At 37.9% G+C, this 16753-nt stretch overlaps 2 protein-coding genes across 2 annotated transcripts in view; one reads left to right on the forward strand and one right to left on the reverse strand.

The window, feature by feature from the left end:
- Nucleotides 1-152: 152 nt before the first annotated feature.
- On the forward strand, nucleotides 153-12972 carry USP1 (ubiquitin specific peptidase 1). Its single transcript, XM_009696951.1, has 8 exons — nucleotides 153-322; nucleotides 1446-1569; nucleotides 1926-2033; nucleotides 2624-2784; nucleotides 3264-3982; nucleotides 5123-5293; nucleotides 6421-6622; nucleotides 11374-12972. Exons 1-8 carry the CDS (start codon nucleotides 153-155, stop codon nucleotides 12104-12106), a joined length of 2388 nt encoding a protein of 795 aa, XP_009695253.1. The 3' UTR covers nucleotides 12107-12972.
- Nucleotides 12973-16250: 3278 nt separating this feature from the next.
- Nucleotides 16251-16753, reverse strand: part of DOCK7 (dedicator of cytokinesis 7) — a 106763-nt gene continuing 106260 nt past the window's right edge. The window contains 1 exon segment of the mRNA XM_009696952.1: nucleotides 16251-16753. Within this exon segment, the coding sequence (XP_009695254.1) occupies nucleotides 16719-16753 (35 nt within the window). The 3' untranslated portion in view covers nucleotides 16251-16718.

Below are 16753 nucleotides of genomic sequence, written 5' to 3' on the forward strand. Positions count from 1 at the left end.
CCCGTTGCTGCTTCTTGCACTAAAAGTAAACGGCGACTCGTGTGTGGTGTGCGTGGGGTGTGCGTGGGGTGTGTGTGTGCCAGGTGTGAGCGCCCAGCGCAGCTTCCCGGCCGGGCTGGCCGCCTCCCCCGCTCCCCTGCGCGCCAGGAAAGATGCCCGGGGTCCTGCCGAGTGACAGCACCGGGCCTGCCAGAGGGAGCCCCTCGAAGAAGAACAGGCTTTCGCTGAAGCTCTTCCAAAAAAAGGAAGCGAAAAGAGCACTGGATTTTACAGAGTCCCAGGAAAATGAACAAAAGAGTTCAGAATTCAGAGGCTCTGAGATGTATGTAAGAGTTTTGCTCTGAATAAGCGTTTCTGGCTAGATTGTGAAAGTAGTCCGGTAGCTCTGTTTGATAAAATGGATAAACAACGCTGCTCCATCTACTCATGGAAGTTGTATATTCTTGCATAAGCGTGTGCTTCAACACCTACTAAATAAACCCTTAAGCCAGGTTAAATCAAACCGAACTAGCTATTCACTCTAAGAACACAAGTTTGCCACACTGTGGATGTTTAGTTGGCATAAACTTTTTTATAACTTGAAGGCGTTACCTTATTTGAAGTTAATATAAGGTAGTTATTCTGATGCTGAGTTATTTAAAGTGTATTAAAATGTAAGTCTTTGCAAAATAAGCTTTAATGAGAAAATGTTGGGTTTTAAAGGTATTTCCACTGCAAGTAAAAGAATTGATTGTGCTGCTTACTGTCATTTGTTAGGGTGTTTCAAGCCCTGAGCAAATCTGTCAACTCATTTCATTGCAGCTAGTGAGGAAACTTAAGTGAGAAAAAGAAAAACTGCTTAATCATGGTCAATTACAAATGTGTTGGAAACTTTAAAATTTTGTTCTGTTGTGTCGGTACGATGCATTAATCACTGTGTATAATGTGCCAGGTTCATTGGTTCCTTTTTTTTTTTTTTTTTTCTTCCCCTCCTCCCTGTTTTTATCCTTTTGCATCCAGAAATGAAGTGATGTGAATCTGGAGCAGGGGACAGTAATAAAAAAATATGCTAGACACCTTACTCTTAGCACTACCTTGGGAATGAACAAAGAACATGCCAAAATATTTTAAAGAGAACTTCTTTGGTTCCTTAAATCAATCTCCTGATATTTTTTGAAAAATATGTATTGGAACTAGCAGATTTGCCTGCTTCTTGTAAACCTGTGCATTTTTGTCTAGGTTGCCGAAGAGAAGTCTTAGGCTTGAGCAGTCTGTGTTTGAGTGCCCAGAGTAGTCATGCAGACACGCTCAGAAACACTTTGACGTGATTTTGATCTGTATATATTAGCCATTAATTCTGTAAGGTAGCTCTGAGATGGTGGATAGCAGGAGAGAGATGTGCGTGCATACTAGACGGAGTCATTTTCAAAAACTGTCTCTTACACACTGTTTTATCTATTTAATAGTGATCAGGTTGTTCCTGCAGCACAGCCTCCCTCGCTTGTTAGCTGTGAGAAAAAAGACAACATGTTGCCTTTTGTGGGCTTGAACAATCTGGGTAACACTTGTTACCTTAACAGTGTACTTCAGGTAAGATCGTGTTTGGGGGACCTCGAACAGATCTTTTCCTTTTGGTTCAGCACAAGTGGATGAGATTCATAGTTTGATATTTAACGGATGTCTGGGTGTAATGTGAAGGGAATCTAATTACAGTGGGGAAAAAAGGTGATACTGCAGGAAATGTGTGCACCGTAGGTGGCCTTGACTGGGTGATTTTTCAGTTTACGTACTCTGGGCAGTTCCCTGCTACGAATAATCCTGCGTCTTTGCGTGCTGTGCAGCAGCCCTGGGAGATGCAAAGCTAGTTTGATCGTAAATGTGGATATGTATGTGAGGTAACTTCTTACTTTACCGCTTATTCTCTTGCTTTAAACTGTTGCTTTCAGGTATTATATTTTTGTCCTGGCTTTAAAACTGGAGTAAAACATTTATATAATATCATTTCAAAGAAGAAAGAATCTTTGAAGGATGAAGGAGAGCAAAAAGCAGAAAAGGTAACGTATCTCACTACACGTTCCTTTCCTTGTCATTTTGCAAGTGAGGCTGCGTGCCGCGAGCGTAGTGAAGATTTAACTGTGACTTCTGTTTGTAAGAAGTTTTGCAGTATTGTTTTCTACAGTGCTATTTCAGGTAGAGATACACTTGAATTGTTTTGAACTTGAATTCAAACTTGAGTGTTCAGAGCGTCTGTAAACTTGTAAGCAGAACTTTAAAAGAAGAAACTTGAGAAGATATCTCATAGTGCTTCTGACATTAAGATAATTATGATGTGGTACTTTGAGTGGATGGGAATTGGGAGTCTGGGCAAAGATGGTTTGGGTTTTTAAAATAATGGCTATTATATTTGTTTAGCTTTTATATTTGGCTTTTAAATTATTTTTATACTATATAAATGGCTTTTATGTTTGTTTTCTACTGGCAAAAGAGCAATATGTTGTCTGAAACTCACCTGGTTCCCATAGCAGACAAAAAGTCTGTCAAACGTCTGTTAGAAGACTAAATGAGGGCAGGAGAGGAAAAAGTTTAACTTGTTGTTACAGACAAAACTGCAAGTATTTTTATTCTTTTTATATTGTTACTGCAGGGAAATTGTAAAGAAGATCCACTGGCAAGTTACGAACTAATCTGCAGTTTGCACTCATTGATTCTTTCAGTTGAGCAGCTTCAAGCCAGCTTTCTCTTAAATCCAGAAAAATACACAGATGAACTTGCTACTCAGCCACGAAGGCTACTAAATACCCTTAGGTACAAATTATCTTAAACACACTGTCAGAATTTTCACCTGAAGTTTTGAGGTCATTATCATTGTACAGCACAGCGTTAGAGACTTGTGGAAGGTAGATGGTCTTAAATTTGGGGCATCATTATAGGAAGTAAGTTTTTTCGTGTTTATTGTTACCTCCGTGATGCCGTAAACTTGAAAGTAAATTTTCATTTTGTAAGAATATAATTTAAAACAGTTCTTAGCCTTAGGTATGTAAGTGTTCTCATTGACCTGAGCAGGACCACTACTGGGTTGCAGTTGAATGTGTGTTTAAATGCATAAGGCTGTGGCTACCTTCCCACGGCTATCTGTGACAGAGAGGACTTCCCTCTAGGCCTGGAGAGGATCCTCCACTGCTTTTATATCTAAACTCCCTAATTTAAATCTCAAATCACGTTAGCCAGTTAGCAAAGAGTAACTAGTCTTCATTGCTTTGCTCATTTACTTCTACTTTTAATAGAGAGCTCAACCCTATGTACGAAGGCTACTTGCAGCATGATGCCCAGGAAGTTCTGCAGTGTATCCTGGGTAACATTCAAGAAACATGTCAGCTACTGAAGAAGGAAGAATTGAACAAACTGCCCGTGGAAGAGCCTACAGCTAAACTGGAGGAAAAACTTAATCAAAATACCGAGAGCAATGGAACCGGCAACCCTGCTGAGGAGGAGGATAACCTACCAAGTAGCCACGCTGGGGCGATAGCTGAAGACAAGCTACCCAAAGGAAATGGGAAAAGAAAAAGCGATGCTGAGGGTGGCAACGCAAAGAAAAAATCCAAAGTATCAAAAGAGCAAATTGCAGCAGAAGAAAATCAAAGACAAACCAGGTCAAAGAGGAAAGCAACAGGAGAAAAGTTAGAAAATCAAACTGATGCCATTGCCAAGTGTTCCAGTGAAAATGAGAGTGCGAAGCCAACACAGAAGAAGTCACGGCTTAGATTAAACTGGTTAAAATCTTCGTGCAAACAGCCTAGTATTCTGTCTAAATTTTATAGTCTAGGAAAGTTAACTACAAACTTGGGATCCAGAGACCCAGGGAAAGAATATGGTGACTGTGAGCTTGAAGAGTCATCTGTAAAGTGCGAAAATGGTAACAATATTAAAGAAGAATATCATGAACCAGCGTCCCCTGTGGAAAGCCATAATGAAAAAGGAACTGAAAAAGAACCAAAAAAGGAAGGTTGGTGAACAAGCGTATGGGCGTAAAATTAGTACGATTAAGAAATTATTATGTGTGGGAAGTCAGCCTTCAGACTGCATAGCCAGCATAGCTCTCTAAATACAAAATTACATTTTCAGGAATTGAAGAAGATTTTTATGAAGGGAGAATTCATTTTTATACATGTTTGTAAATTTATTTATTTATTTTTTATAACTTGACCTGTTTAGTTTAGATCTTAAGAGATATTTCTCTAACTTTTTTTTTTTATATTGTACAATGATTACATAAAAAAAAAAAAAGCCAGAATATTACCAGGTTTGTATTATCATTAATTCTTGTCATCCATAGAAATAGCAAGTGGATTCAAGATGTAAAGGAAGAGTGGTGTCAGGAGCAAACAGAATCAAACCCCATTGGCTACGGCTTTGTGTCCCAAGTCTTTACAAACACTGTCCTCTCCTTCCTTCCCTGTTCTTTAGTCCTTCCATATTTCCAGCCTCCCCAAGAACTGGGAAAGAGATCGGATGTATTATATATGCTAATTGGCTGGCAAGTCTGGATTTTTTTTGTGTCAATGAAACAAGATGCCTGCTGAAGGAAGGGCCTCGATATGAATTCGGTGCTTACTCATTTGGAACTTTCTTTCTGATCCACCCACCAATTTTTATAAAAATTTGAAAGGATGCAGAATCTTTTGAGATCTGCATTTCTGCAGCAGATTTGACTAAAATTGGCCAACAAGTTTAGAAAGTATTGGAGGAGAGGACTGAGAATAAGTAGATACCAGGCAAAAACACAGGTGTGATGTTCCTTGAGGAGGCTGACAGTCCATACTAAGGCAGTGCACTGAAGACAAACACAAAAACTGTCACACTTGAAGTATAAAAAGAGAACCTAATGTTAAAACAGAAATTAAAGTTTGAGGGCCGAGAGAAAGAGGCTGCCTTTTTGGTTACAAGTAGATGCTATTGTGAAAATTGCACATGATACATGATAAGCAGCTTTTTTTTTTTTTTTTTTTCTTCCCCATTCCTATCTGGAATCCCTGCAAGGCCATGTCTGTAACACAATGATTTTCCAAGAAGGATAGCCAGGTTCTGAAGTGTCTTTTGAGTAAAATGCATCTTGATAAGTGATCTGGCGTATACTTTTCTCTAGGTACAGAGCTGGCTGTTTTTGAACTAGTGGAGAAACTGTTCCAGGGCCAGTTAGTACTGAGAACAAGATGCTTGGAGTGCGAGTGCTTTACTGAAAGAAGAGAAGATTTTCAGGACATCAGCGTTCCAGTGCAAGAAGATGAACTTTCTAAAACTGAAGAGAGTTCTGAAAGTAAGTAATTATAAAAAAAGGGTTGCGATGTTATATTTCTGCTTCAGCCAGCCATTGAGGAAGGACAGTGCCGCAGTTATCAAGGAACACCGCTCTTGTTTGTGCTGGCTAAAATTAGAGGCTGTTCTGTTCTCTCTTGTCCTGATTAACTTTAGACTTTGGAAACACAGCACTGATAATGTAGGCAGATCCAGATAGTATTAAAATTGTTTCAGATCTTAACACATAACATCGACTGCTTATAATTCCTCACTTACGTACATGTTTTTCTGCTTATAAATAGGGCTTTGATTTGGGTCTTCTTTCTTCCTTGATAAGAAATTATTCTGCTTTTTCTTCATTTTATAAGAAATATCTGCATTTTTTTCTCAAAAATAAAAGAAATTAGAAACCAGCTTTTCTTTTTGTTAATTTACTGTAAAAAATTATTTTTTTCAGTATTTTAGACTATTTTACCTTAATAGCATTTGGTTTATATTTGTAAATGTTAGCCCTCTGGTATCTTTCACAAATTTTAATGATCTATACGTAGTTTTTAGCTATTTTCAAAAGTAAGCATGGCAACAATACATTTTGAAATTCAGTATTTTAAAGAAATTGATTTAAGTTGCCATGGATTTAATTTGGAGCAGCTTTCACTGTTTTTGTCCTCCTTTTCCTGAAGGACCTCAGAGCAAAGTGTGTGTGGTGGTGTTCACGTGTGAAATGCTGCCGATGGTGTAGGTGATCTCGGCATCAGCAGCGTGAGGCTGGCAGGGGAGGCAGAATGTGAAAAGTGAAAGGGAACTTTCTGGTTATTTTGGAGGTTTGCCTTAATGACAGAAATTCTGGTCTCAAATACACGCAACCAATTTCCAGACATGGCAACAGAGTTAGTACGTGCGATCTGAAGACAACCTTTGGGAAAACTGTAGGTTTTAATTAATAATATCCATTAAGTGGTATTTTCATCACTTCCTGAAACGATTCAAAGATTTGAGTACATACTGAGTGTTCTTCACAGTGTTGATATTAGTTATTGAACTATGTTTTGAACTTGACATACCTTGTTTTGTTGTTATTCTGGTGGGATGCCTTGGAAATGTAAATAATAGCGTATCTGTGAACATCATGATTCTCTTTTGCAGTCTCTCCAGAGCCAAAAACAGAAATGAAGACTCTTAAATGGGCAATTTCACAGTTTGCGTCAGTGGAAAGGATTGTGGGAGAGGATAAATATTTCTGCGAAAACTGCCATCATTACACAGAAGCAGAACGCAGCCTTTTATTCGATAAAATGCCTGAAGTTATAACGATTCATTTGAAGTGCTTTGCTGCTAGTGGCTTAGAGTGAGTATGCAGATTGACTATATTACAAAACAGTGTGCTGTTGGAAGGGAAGTCTTATCAGAAAAGATGAAAATGTTTTGTAACTTTTCCAAAAGCAACAGCAGATTTCTAGATAGAAATTAACTTAAATCAGTGGGATGCAGCCCCTCGTTTCATAAAGGCTTTCTATTGTTACAAGTAGTGGCAGAAATTACCGCCAGGGAAATACGCTTTCAGGAGATTTGTAACAAAAATTGTTTTATCTGTATTCTTACAACAGCCTGATATCCTGATGTTTCTTAAAGCTTTGTTTACTTTTAATATCACCAGTCTGTGTGAGTTTAGAGGCAGGTCTAAATACTTTAGCAGAACAAGTAATGAGAACAAATCTGAATTTTATGGTCATAGCTAGTAGTACTTCGGTCTCTAACTGAATGCAAGTATTAAAATTTGGGGAACAAAAAAATCAGGAGATAAACATTTTAAAGAGCTGACACACATTACAAAAAATGGATTAATTCCTTTAAAAGTACAGTAATATCAATGTCATTGATGTTCAACTGCTGAACGATCAATTTGACGTTATATACTGTAGAAATCGTTATTTTTTTGAAAGAGATTATTCTTATGAGAGTGTTCTTTTTTTCTCATAGTTAAGAATTTAGAGATTTTCTTTGGGAGGGGAGAGAAGGAAAAAAAAAAAGAAAATCCTGTCCCTACAGTACTGTACACAAATGAAACAATGCCATGGGAATTTATGCACAGTATTTGCAGTAAAGTCTATTTCTCCACTGAGATTCAAATAACAAAAAATGACAGAAGGCTTCATCAGGAGAAACTTCTTAAAACTATATAATATTCCCCTAGATCTTTTAGAAAATTGTTACACCATTAGTTGCACTTTTGAGAGTGACTATACAATTTTAGTAACATTTGCAGACTTGGCCTGTATTTTCAGCTTCTCCTGGTATTCACTAAAACATAACTTTTGCTATCTGCATTAACTTTGCTGGACGCAGCAAAAGATGATAAACTTGTGTTGGTTTTGGCATCCCCCCTAGCTGGCATCTGTTCCAGAAAGCCAAGCACACTTCTCTGCTGCAGCCTGGGTTTTAAAACCTGATGGCCAGGCATTGTTCTGAGACTGTGATGTGCACGAAGTGATTCAGGCACCAATTAGTTTGGTCTTCTATCCACCAAGTTCCCAGTGCTTTGCATTTCCCTCTTGGTTGGTTTTAGACCTTCGGAGCCCCCTTGCCAGGAGGAAGTCTAATGCATGAAGTCTTCCATGGAATTTAGTTTATAATGTTTGTGTCACCAGTGTTTTAGAACTTGAAGTGTATAGGACCTTTGGCAGTATACAGATACCAAACAGAATGATTTGTCAGAGGATGCTCTATAAGCAAGTGCAGATAACTGTGGTCAATATAAATAAGATTTGTGCGGTAACCAGTGTCAACGATTCTATCAAGATACTTTTATAGGTGGTTTGCTACAATTGTTAAAACTAGAATTCTCACTTTTCCTGTTTTTAGTACTTGTTATTAGGAGTATCTAGGTTTCTGACAAAGTAGAAAAGAAACTTCCTCTGTCTCTGCAATGTCTGCTAACTTCTCCTCATTACAAGTCTAGGATCGGAACATACCAAATTGTCTTTTCATTGTTGTACGTAATATTTGACTGTCACAACAAGGCAGAGAAAAGTTGCACACTTGTTGAGTAGCCCTCGATGTGAGATGGTATCCTGCTCTGATTATAGGCTAGTCAAAAAAAATACAACCCGTCCACCTGAAAGGAAACTGAATATTATCTTCAGTTTGCTCCTGCATTTGCTACTTTTTTGTTTCTGTGAGGAAGTACTTGCAGCTTGCAGGTTAACCAGCCATCTCCTGAATCACTTACCTCTTCTTCTGTCCCGGCACTCTTTAGGTCCTTGCTCCAAAATACTCAGACCTATATCCGGGACAGACTGAATCCAATCTCTTGTGGTGTTCCTCAGGTGTCCTCTGCATGGTGTCATACATTTTCTGCCAAGTGCTAGCAGCCAGAGATTAAGGAAGTAAGAGTGGAAAAATCAGATGTAGAACTGGAGTCAGTGATGAAGCTGAAACTGCATAGAAGATGGTTTCCTGGTTTTTGGCTTGGACGTTTTATCTGGGACAAAACCAAGTCATTTCTAAACATCTTGATTTGGAGTTACAAAGCAGAGTTGCAGATCAAGTGGGGAAGAGCCGAGGCTAGTAAACCAAAGCACTGGCTTACTCCGTAGCATCCACAGTCGCTCTTATGGTGGTTTTTGAACAATGAGCTTTGATGGAGCTTTCCTCAATTGACTTATGTAAACTTGTAATATTTATTGTAAAACTATTACTCTCTTCATAGGTGAGACAGCAATGGTTTGCCCTAAAAACAAAACCAGACTGTTTTGCTGGCCTTAAACTAAGATTTTTAAACTAAGAATCTTTATACAACTTCTCTTAGTTCCCATAAAAATTTTGAAATCTTGTCTGCTTCTCAGTTGTGCTCTACTGAGTTTTCTGACAACCGAGTTTTAAATAAATGAAGAGAAACGAAGCAGAGGGGAACAGTAATGTAAATATTTGCAGTTAGTAGGGAATTGCTTCATCTTTTCTAGATGCTGGCTTGCAAAGTGTTTTGGTTTTTTTTTTTTAAATAAAGCAGCCAGTGTGAAAATCTACTTGCCTGGGGATGAGTAGTTCTCTCTGGCAAGTGTGTGAGTGGGGAAAAAAAATGCTAGGCCATGTGTGCTCAGACTGCGAAGCTATTAAGAAATGTGTAACTGGTAACATCTAAGTAAGCATTTCCATTATATAAATTTAACGGAGAAAATTAGATTTTTTTGTCTTGTGAAATGGTATCAGGTAAGAGCAAGTTTGTTTTGTTTTTTTTTTTAATCACTTTTTTAAAAAGGCTTACTTTAGGTTTTGTTACAGTCAAATTTGCTAATTAGTGACAGCAGTGCTTATGCCACTGGAAATCTTTATTTGGAGTATTTCACATCCTTATGTGTTACAAGCACTGCAGTTAAAATAGCTTAAGTCTTTAAAAGTCTATAGTAATTTGAGGTGTTGATTCAGTACAGTGGGTGAAGTTCCACTAATTTATGGCTTTGAAAGATGTAGTTGCAGAAATCAAGTTTGTTGTGTATGAACTACTGTGCATCAGTCAGAGGAGGCAGAGTACTTGGCATGCAATTTTTCTGTCTTCAGATTCTTATCAGTAAGAAGAACAAAAAGCTAATAGGAAAAGATTTCCTCTCTTATTTCTTCCTCTCCAAATCTTTCTGATGCTGGATCTCATTCAGAAGAAAGGTAGAGCCTGTTTTTTAATGTTTTATGTTAATATGATTGTCACAGTGTGCTTGAGTGGAACTGGATTTCTGATCTAGAGTATCAGCAAGCAGTTTCTCTGTTTCTTGATTCTCTTCTGAATATCTCTATTTCTGGCTACTAATAGAGATTTTCAGAAGACTTAAGTTTTATTATTTCTGATTATATGCTCTTTTGTGTTTCTTTTGGTGTAGTCAAATGTTTATGGTAAGCCTAGGTCTAAAATGAGATTTCAATTAATTAGACTTGAGTGACTGAGGACCTCTGTGTGTGTGTAAATGTATTTATGTTTATAAGGGTTTATGGCTGTGAACATTAGTAAAATGTTTAGAAGCACAGCAGAATCAAAACTAACCCAGTAAAACAAAAGTAACATTCTGTTACTGCAATTATGTTTATACTGTTACACCGTATCTACAGTTTCCTTGGATTAAAGATAGTTATTCTTTCTTATGATAAAATGCAAGTTGAATAATAGTAGTTAGCTCTTTGGAACCTAAGTTTTACAGGGTTTGTCTATATTCCCCTATATTTCTCTCTACAACACCCTAACAGTTCAGCAAAACCGAATCACCACTGAAATAATTTAGGACATCATAACATAGTGTTAAATAAAAGGGTTAATTAAATTCGGCTGATGCAATATGTAAATCATGTAAGATCAGAAGCATCAAGGAGGCTAATGCACAATCATGTAACAGTCCTAACACTTGTTTTCTTTCTGAACTCTTTAGAAGGTCCTTATTGTAATGAAAGAACGTAAACTTTTCTCACTGTAAATTTGTGCACTATGAACAAAACGCTAAATACTTTTCCAAAGTAAATCAGCTAGATAATTGTTTAAAAGAACTGAATAACACAGGACAGTTAATGAAGAATCCCTAGTAATAAGAGTGTCAGTAACTTACTCATCCTTAGATAACCATTGCATTACCATTGGCAGTATACTACTTAGTTTTTCTGAGTGGCATTAAAGCTACTTGAAAGTAAAATAGATTTGTATTCCTTTATTTATTAAATGACGCTTTCAAAGGTTTGGGGAAAAAAAGAAACCCACACCTGCTTACTTCAACCTTGGATGTTGAAGAGTTTTTTGTTTTGGGTTTTTTTGTTTTTTGTTTTTTTTTAATCTGGAAAGCAGGATGGTGTCTGGGAAGAAGTGCAAGTATTCATGTGTAGAAGTACAAATGATAACAATTAGGTTAACTCCTTTTATCGTCACTATTTAAAAATTAACTTTAGCTGATACTTCCGAAAAAGGGAATCTCTTAAATAGTTAAAATACATAGTTACTAGGCTGTAAGGTTTAACATTATACATATTCATAAAAATGTCTTTACTGAACAGGGATGCCTGGGACAGATGCTCATGATAAGCAGGTTGAAAAGTGAGCAACTTCTCACATTTATCTTTCTTCTAAAGGTTTGACTGCTATGGTGGACTGTCCAAGATAAACACTCCTTTATTGACACCTCTCAAACTGTCACTAGAAGAATGGAGCACAAAGCCGACCAACGACACCTACGGATTATTTGCAGTGGTAATGCACAGTGGCATTACAATTAGCAGTGGACACTACACAGCTTCTGTCAAAATTACAGATCTTAATAGCTTAGAGTTAGACAGGGGAAACTTCATCACTGACCAAATGTACGAAACGATTAAACCAGAACCACTGAATGAGGAGGAAGCAAGAACTGTTGCCGAAGACTACGATGATGGTGAAGTCTCTTTTAGAGTCAATGGAAACGCACAACCAGGTAAAGTTCTGAACAAAAAGAATATGGAAGCTGTCGGACTTCTTGGGGGGCAGAAGAGCAAGTCTGACTGTGACCTGTACAACAAGCAGCCAGCTAACCCTGAGAAGTTTCTTAATGTAGTTACTGAAAACAGAAATCCCGAGTCTAGCAGTAGTAACGGAAGCGCGGAGTGCAGCATAGGACACAGTGAGCAAAATGGCGTTGCTTCCAGTGGACTAGAAAACAAAGCTCTCTACGTACTGCAGAGCCTGAAAGAGTACGAAGGAAAGTGGTTGCTTTTTGATGATTCTGAAGTGAAGGTTACAGAAGAAAAGGACTTTCTGAATTCTCTTTCTCCGACATCGTCATCTACATCAACTCCTTACCTACTGTTTTATAAGAAAATTGTAGAGTGATACTGTATTTTGACTGTAAATATTAAGGTTTTGCATACCCCTATTGGTCTGATTTGCATCAAAACTACCTGGAAGAAACAGCTGTTTGTTTTTGAAGCTACTGGATCACAATGTTCCTGGTCTTTTTGTTTGGTGTAAGTGGCTCAACTTGAATTAACAAACCACGATGTAGAACTTGACTCACATAATAACTTTTATGCTGGAGAATAGTGATATTACCTTTTAGAAATACCAGTTTGTATAGTTCCTAAATGATGCCTACAGTACACGGTAGTGGTTTTAACACAACTCTAGCTCTCAGACATGCCTATTGTATTACTAGCTTTTTTTTTTTTTTAAATAAAAGTTATTTCTATTCATATCCTGGAGTAAATGTATATTAACTAGCAAATTTCATCAGAAGTTGTGTATTTTTGTAACTTGGGAAGTAATACTTCATATTTTAGTCTTTGGATAATCGACGTGGTTTATTCTCTTTATCCAGTTCTATACTGCTTGGTGCACCTCGAAGCACAAGAAAAGGGTCTTGTAACCTTGTTTAGTGCATTGGAAGGAACTGAACTTAATGGAAATGTTTGAATGGTCTAATTTGCATCTTGTTGCATAGGTGTTAAATGGGCAAAGTGTAAATAGGTGTGATTAATACTTCAAAACAGGGGGAGCGTGTAGTGTAATTAAAATAATTTTGTACTTTTAAGAGTAAAGCCCTCTAATATGCATATCTGTTTGGGTGGATTTGGAACTTAGTGGTGATCTTATAACAGTTAATTTGTACTCAGAGCTCCCTGAAGTGTGGGGAAAAAAAAAAGCATTTAGCTTTGATGCTTTGTTAAGAATGTATATATTAAATAAAAAATTTATGATATGCATCCGAGACGAGTAGATCAGACTTGTGTGTTTGGAGAGGGAAAAGCAGAAAGTGGTTGGGCACTGTTACAAAACCAGTATCTATATCGTAAAGAAATGGAAGATTTAAAGTGCTTTAGAAAGTAACAGTCTATCGCTGTTTTTTTAACCAATTCTTGTACAGTGTATCCTAATTTGAAGGCACTTGAAGACTAGAGGTAAAGCTCAGAAGCAATGGGAAAGGGAATTATTGCAAAAACAAGTTAAATGTTTGGCACTAAATACTAGAGGTTAAAATCTCAAATAATCTATTGGATCCTAAAATGTTACGGTGAATCTTACAAACTGCAGACAATTACAATCTTAAAAATATGACACATAATAGGATGAGTGTTTACTCCTGCTGTCATAGGATGGATGGAATGACGTGAAGTGCTGCTGCAGAGAGACGAGGAAAGATACACAAGATGTGAGTATGCCCTAGTTTTCTGGATATATTTAAACTTTGTCAAATACAAACTGATTTATTTCCAGGAAAAGCACTAGAAACCTCTGCCTAGTTTATCCTGTAATACTTACGTTTTTTTACGATCTTTTATTATAATGTAGTATGAACACTGAGGTAACTCATGAAAAATCTCTTCAGTGTATTTCGCATGTTATGGTGGACCTCTGATTTTTGCGCAGGCCTTGATTTTGCAGTACATCCTAAGATGATGAGGTATTACTAAAGTATGTTGCAGTCTAGAAAGCTTGTACTGTCAATAGAAAACAGTGCAAGAAAGGCTGGACTAAATTTAGAGTTGCTTGTAAAATCGGGCAGCGTAGATGTCTGTAGTAATTATCTTCTGCAGAGGAGAAAAATCTGGAATTACAAATGCACTAAGACCTTTCCCTCTTCCAAAGTGTTGTCACCATAATAAATAATTTCATAGTCTAAACCAAGAAATAGCTACATTTAAAAAAAGTAACCGTAATCTTACCTTGCAAGGGTAGCCAAATCACATTACAGAATTCTATTTTTTTTTTAATGCCTGCAGTATGGGGTTTGCTGAATTTCAGCCTGCAAATGAAAGTTTATTTTTCCACGCTTGACCTGAGGCTTATCTTTTTCATTCAACTGCGGGAACAGGAAGCGTTCCAAGGAAACAAAATACCGTTATATTCAACAAAATACTGGCTACAGTGTAATCGAAGGAAGACCCAGCTGTCTTCCATCATACTACACAGCCCCAGAGAAACATTCTTTGTAGGCAGCGGCACAGAAAACAATCATCAGCTGGAATATGCTGAATGAAAAAACACTCCTCTGGCATATGGAGGGACAGTATGGGGTGGGGTTTTTTTTGGAGGCTTACTCAAGTAAAGTACTTGCCACCCTTCCTGAACTACTCACTTGCCACAGCAACTCATGCCCTGTACCGCAGGTGGCCCGTAGTTTGCTGCAATAGCAAGCAAAAACGTGGCTGCCCAGTCTTAGCTTTCCACGATACTACACTTGAGTTCTGCACAACTGTCGAGCTCTAAGCACTGATAAGCCAGTCAGATTTACGCTGATGTGGGGCCATACGGTAAAATCAAAGGATATTTGTACAAGATTTGGATTAAAATACATGGTTTCCTAGCTGAAGAAACAATATACAAGGACTAATGTAAATTAAGGTGGCCCTTTTTTCACTTTGTAAATATTTTGCATGCCTCTTCATCTAAATCTCTTGCAAAGCTACCCCCCTCCTTCCTTAATATTTTTCATTATGAGAGTTCCCCAACTCCTAGACAGCTTCCAAAGCCTTGTCAACACCCCTGGGCTTTGCAATAGGCCTTTGAAATGTCTCGGAGGGGAAAAGGAGAAAAAAAAAAAAAGGCTTAGGTTAGAGTTGGAGTTTTTCTTTATGCAAGAAACCCCACGTAGGCCTTCCCGTGTTACAACCTGTACCACAGAACTAGTTCAGGATTACTTGTGTTCAAGAGAAATGGTCAGACACCGGCACTTACGCTACCAAAAAGCACCACCGCTATGAAGCTGTTGAAACAAAAGAGCACGGGAGGAGTGAAAATTGGCAGTACCGCTCTGCTTCCCCAACGTGCCCCTTGGCCACAGCCAGCGTGCCCTGCAGCGCTTTGCCCCGCGCCATCCTGCTGGGTCCCATCCTGGGGCAGGCCATGCACCTACAGCCCGTGGTGGCTCTGAGACACGGTGCTGTTCCAGCCCTGCCCAGCAGCCAGAGCACAGTCATCCTGCTACAAGCACACTGACAGTCAGCCAGATACTTGAAATAAGTATCAAGAATAAAAAAAGACCCTCCCCACCCTAAGCCCTCCCTGCTGAGGCAGAAGGGTGGGCCCTTGCTGCAGCTACAGGTGCTAAAACAGAAGGGGGAGAACCCCAAAGAAACAGCCCCCCAGCAGCTTCTAACATACAGGAACGTGCAAGTTAGAACTGAAGGTAAAAACTGTTTAGGTTTCAAAAGTCAAATCCTCACACATTGGAACGATGCAGAATTGTTTGCCATCTTAAAAGCTCGTGTACAAACCCCATTTTTTTTTCTTATATTTTTATATATATAAAATACATTTATCAAATTTGGGGGGTTTTGTGTATATATGTATATGTATGCACATTTAGGTATTTATATAGAGAGAATAACCTTGTGTTTAATCACATACCACCTCTTCCAAGGGACCTTGTTCAATACAGAAAGGAAAAATGTAAAGGACCAGATTTAGGAGTTGCGTACTCAGCTCCAATTCTGACGTTTCCTTGAAGTGCTGTGTTAGCCATCAAAATAACTGCTGTAAAACAGATGTTTTTCTTTACATAAATAACAGCAAAGAATGCTTTCTATGTAAGCTTTTAACTTAAACTGTGATATCATGTTATGTTCTTCTTCCCCATGAAAGTAGTTTTTAAATTGAAAAAGGGACACAAAAAGCAGTCTAGTTGCATGTACGCTGCTAAGCTGAATTGCACATTCAAAGTTATGAGGAGATTACTGTGCTGTTCGGACTTCCCAGCTGGTGGAAATGACCACGTACACACAGAAATCATGCTGGAACTCCACTTCACCGGTACTGAAGGAGGTAAAGTGGTAACAAGATGTTCCTCAGTTCTTCTGATGGCTGCAGATGGAATTATTTTTCTTTGCAGCAATTTGTATTCAGAGTTACAAAGGAAAAAGGATAGGGATAATAAAAAAAATCACCACTTGGTTAAGAAGTGTTAGTGTAAGACTTACTTACCTTTCTCTGAACCTTTTTCCCCAAGGATGGCAAGCTCTGAAGTCCAATGCACAGGGAATTAAAGTGTAAACATTCACATATTTAATAGTACCATCAAAATAACCATCATCACTACATTAAAAACTTCAAAAATGCATTTGCGTATGGTCCTAATATAAATTAAATATATGAACTAAAAGTAAATAAATTTAACATTAGGTAATGCTATAAATAAAGGTAAATGCGTTTAGTGTACCTTTGAGTCATAAAAATGCCTTAAAAATCAGGTAAGTTTACAGCTTATCACCAATACTCTGGATACCACTGTCATGAATTTTTTCAAACATTGATAAGTCTACATTTGACAATTCAGAATGATTTTTGGCCACTGAACACTTTGATGGAGGAAGAGGTGTGTGGGATGTCCAGGATGAAGTCCAAGTTTTATTTCACAATAAAACTTCTTTGATTCCCAGCGCTGATAGCAAGGCTCTTTCTTTTCAAAACCTTAATTTTAAGTGCTTTTTTATTTTAGTTTTTAACTCGTTTAGATATCCATTTTGCGAAGGCTCATCCTGCTGA

Source organism: Cariama cristata, unplaced genomic scaffold, assembly GCF_000690535.1.
Source record: "Cariama cristata isolate BGI_N322 unplaced genomic scaffold, ASM69053v1 scaffold14953, whole genome shotgun sequence".
In the NCBI taxonomy this organism is placed as follows: domain Eukaryota; kingdom Metazoa; phylum Chordata; class Aves; order Cariamiformes; family Cariamidae; genus Cariama; species Cariama cristata.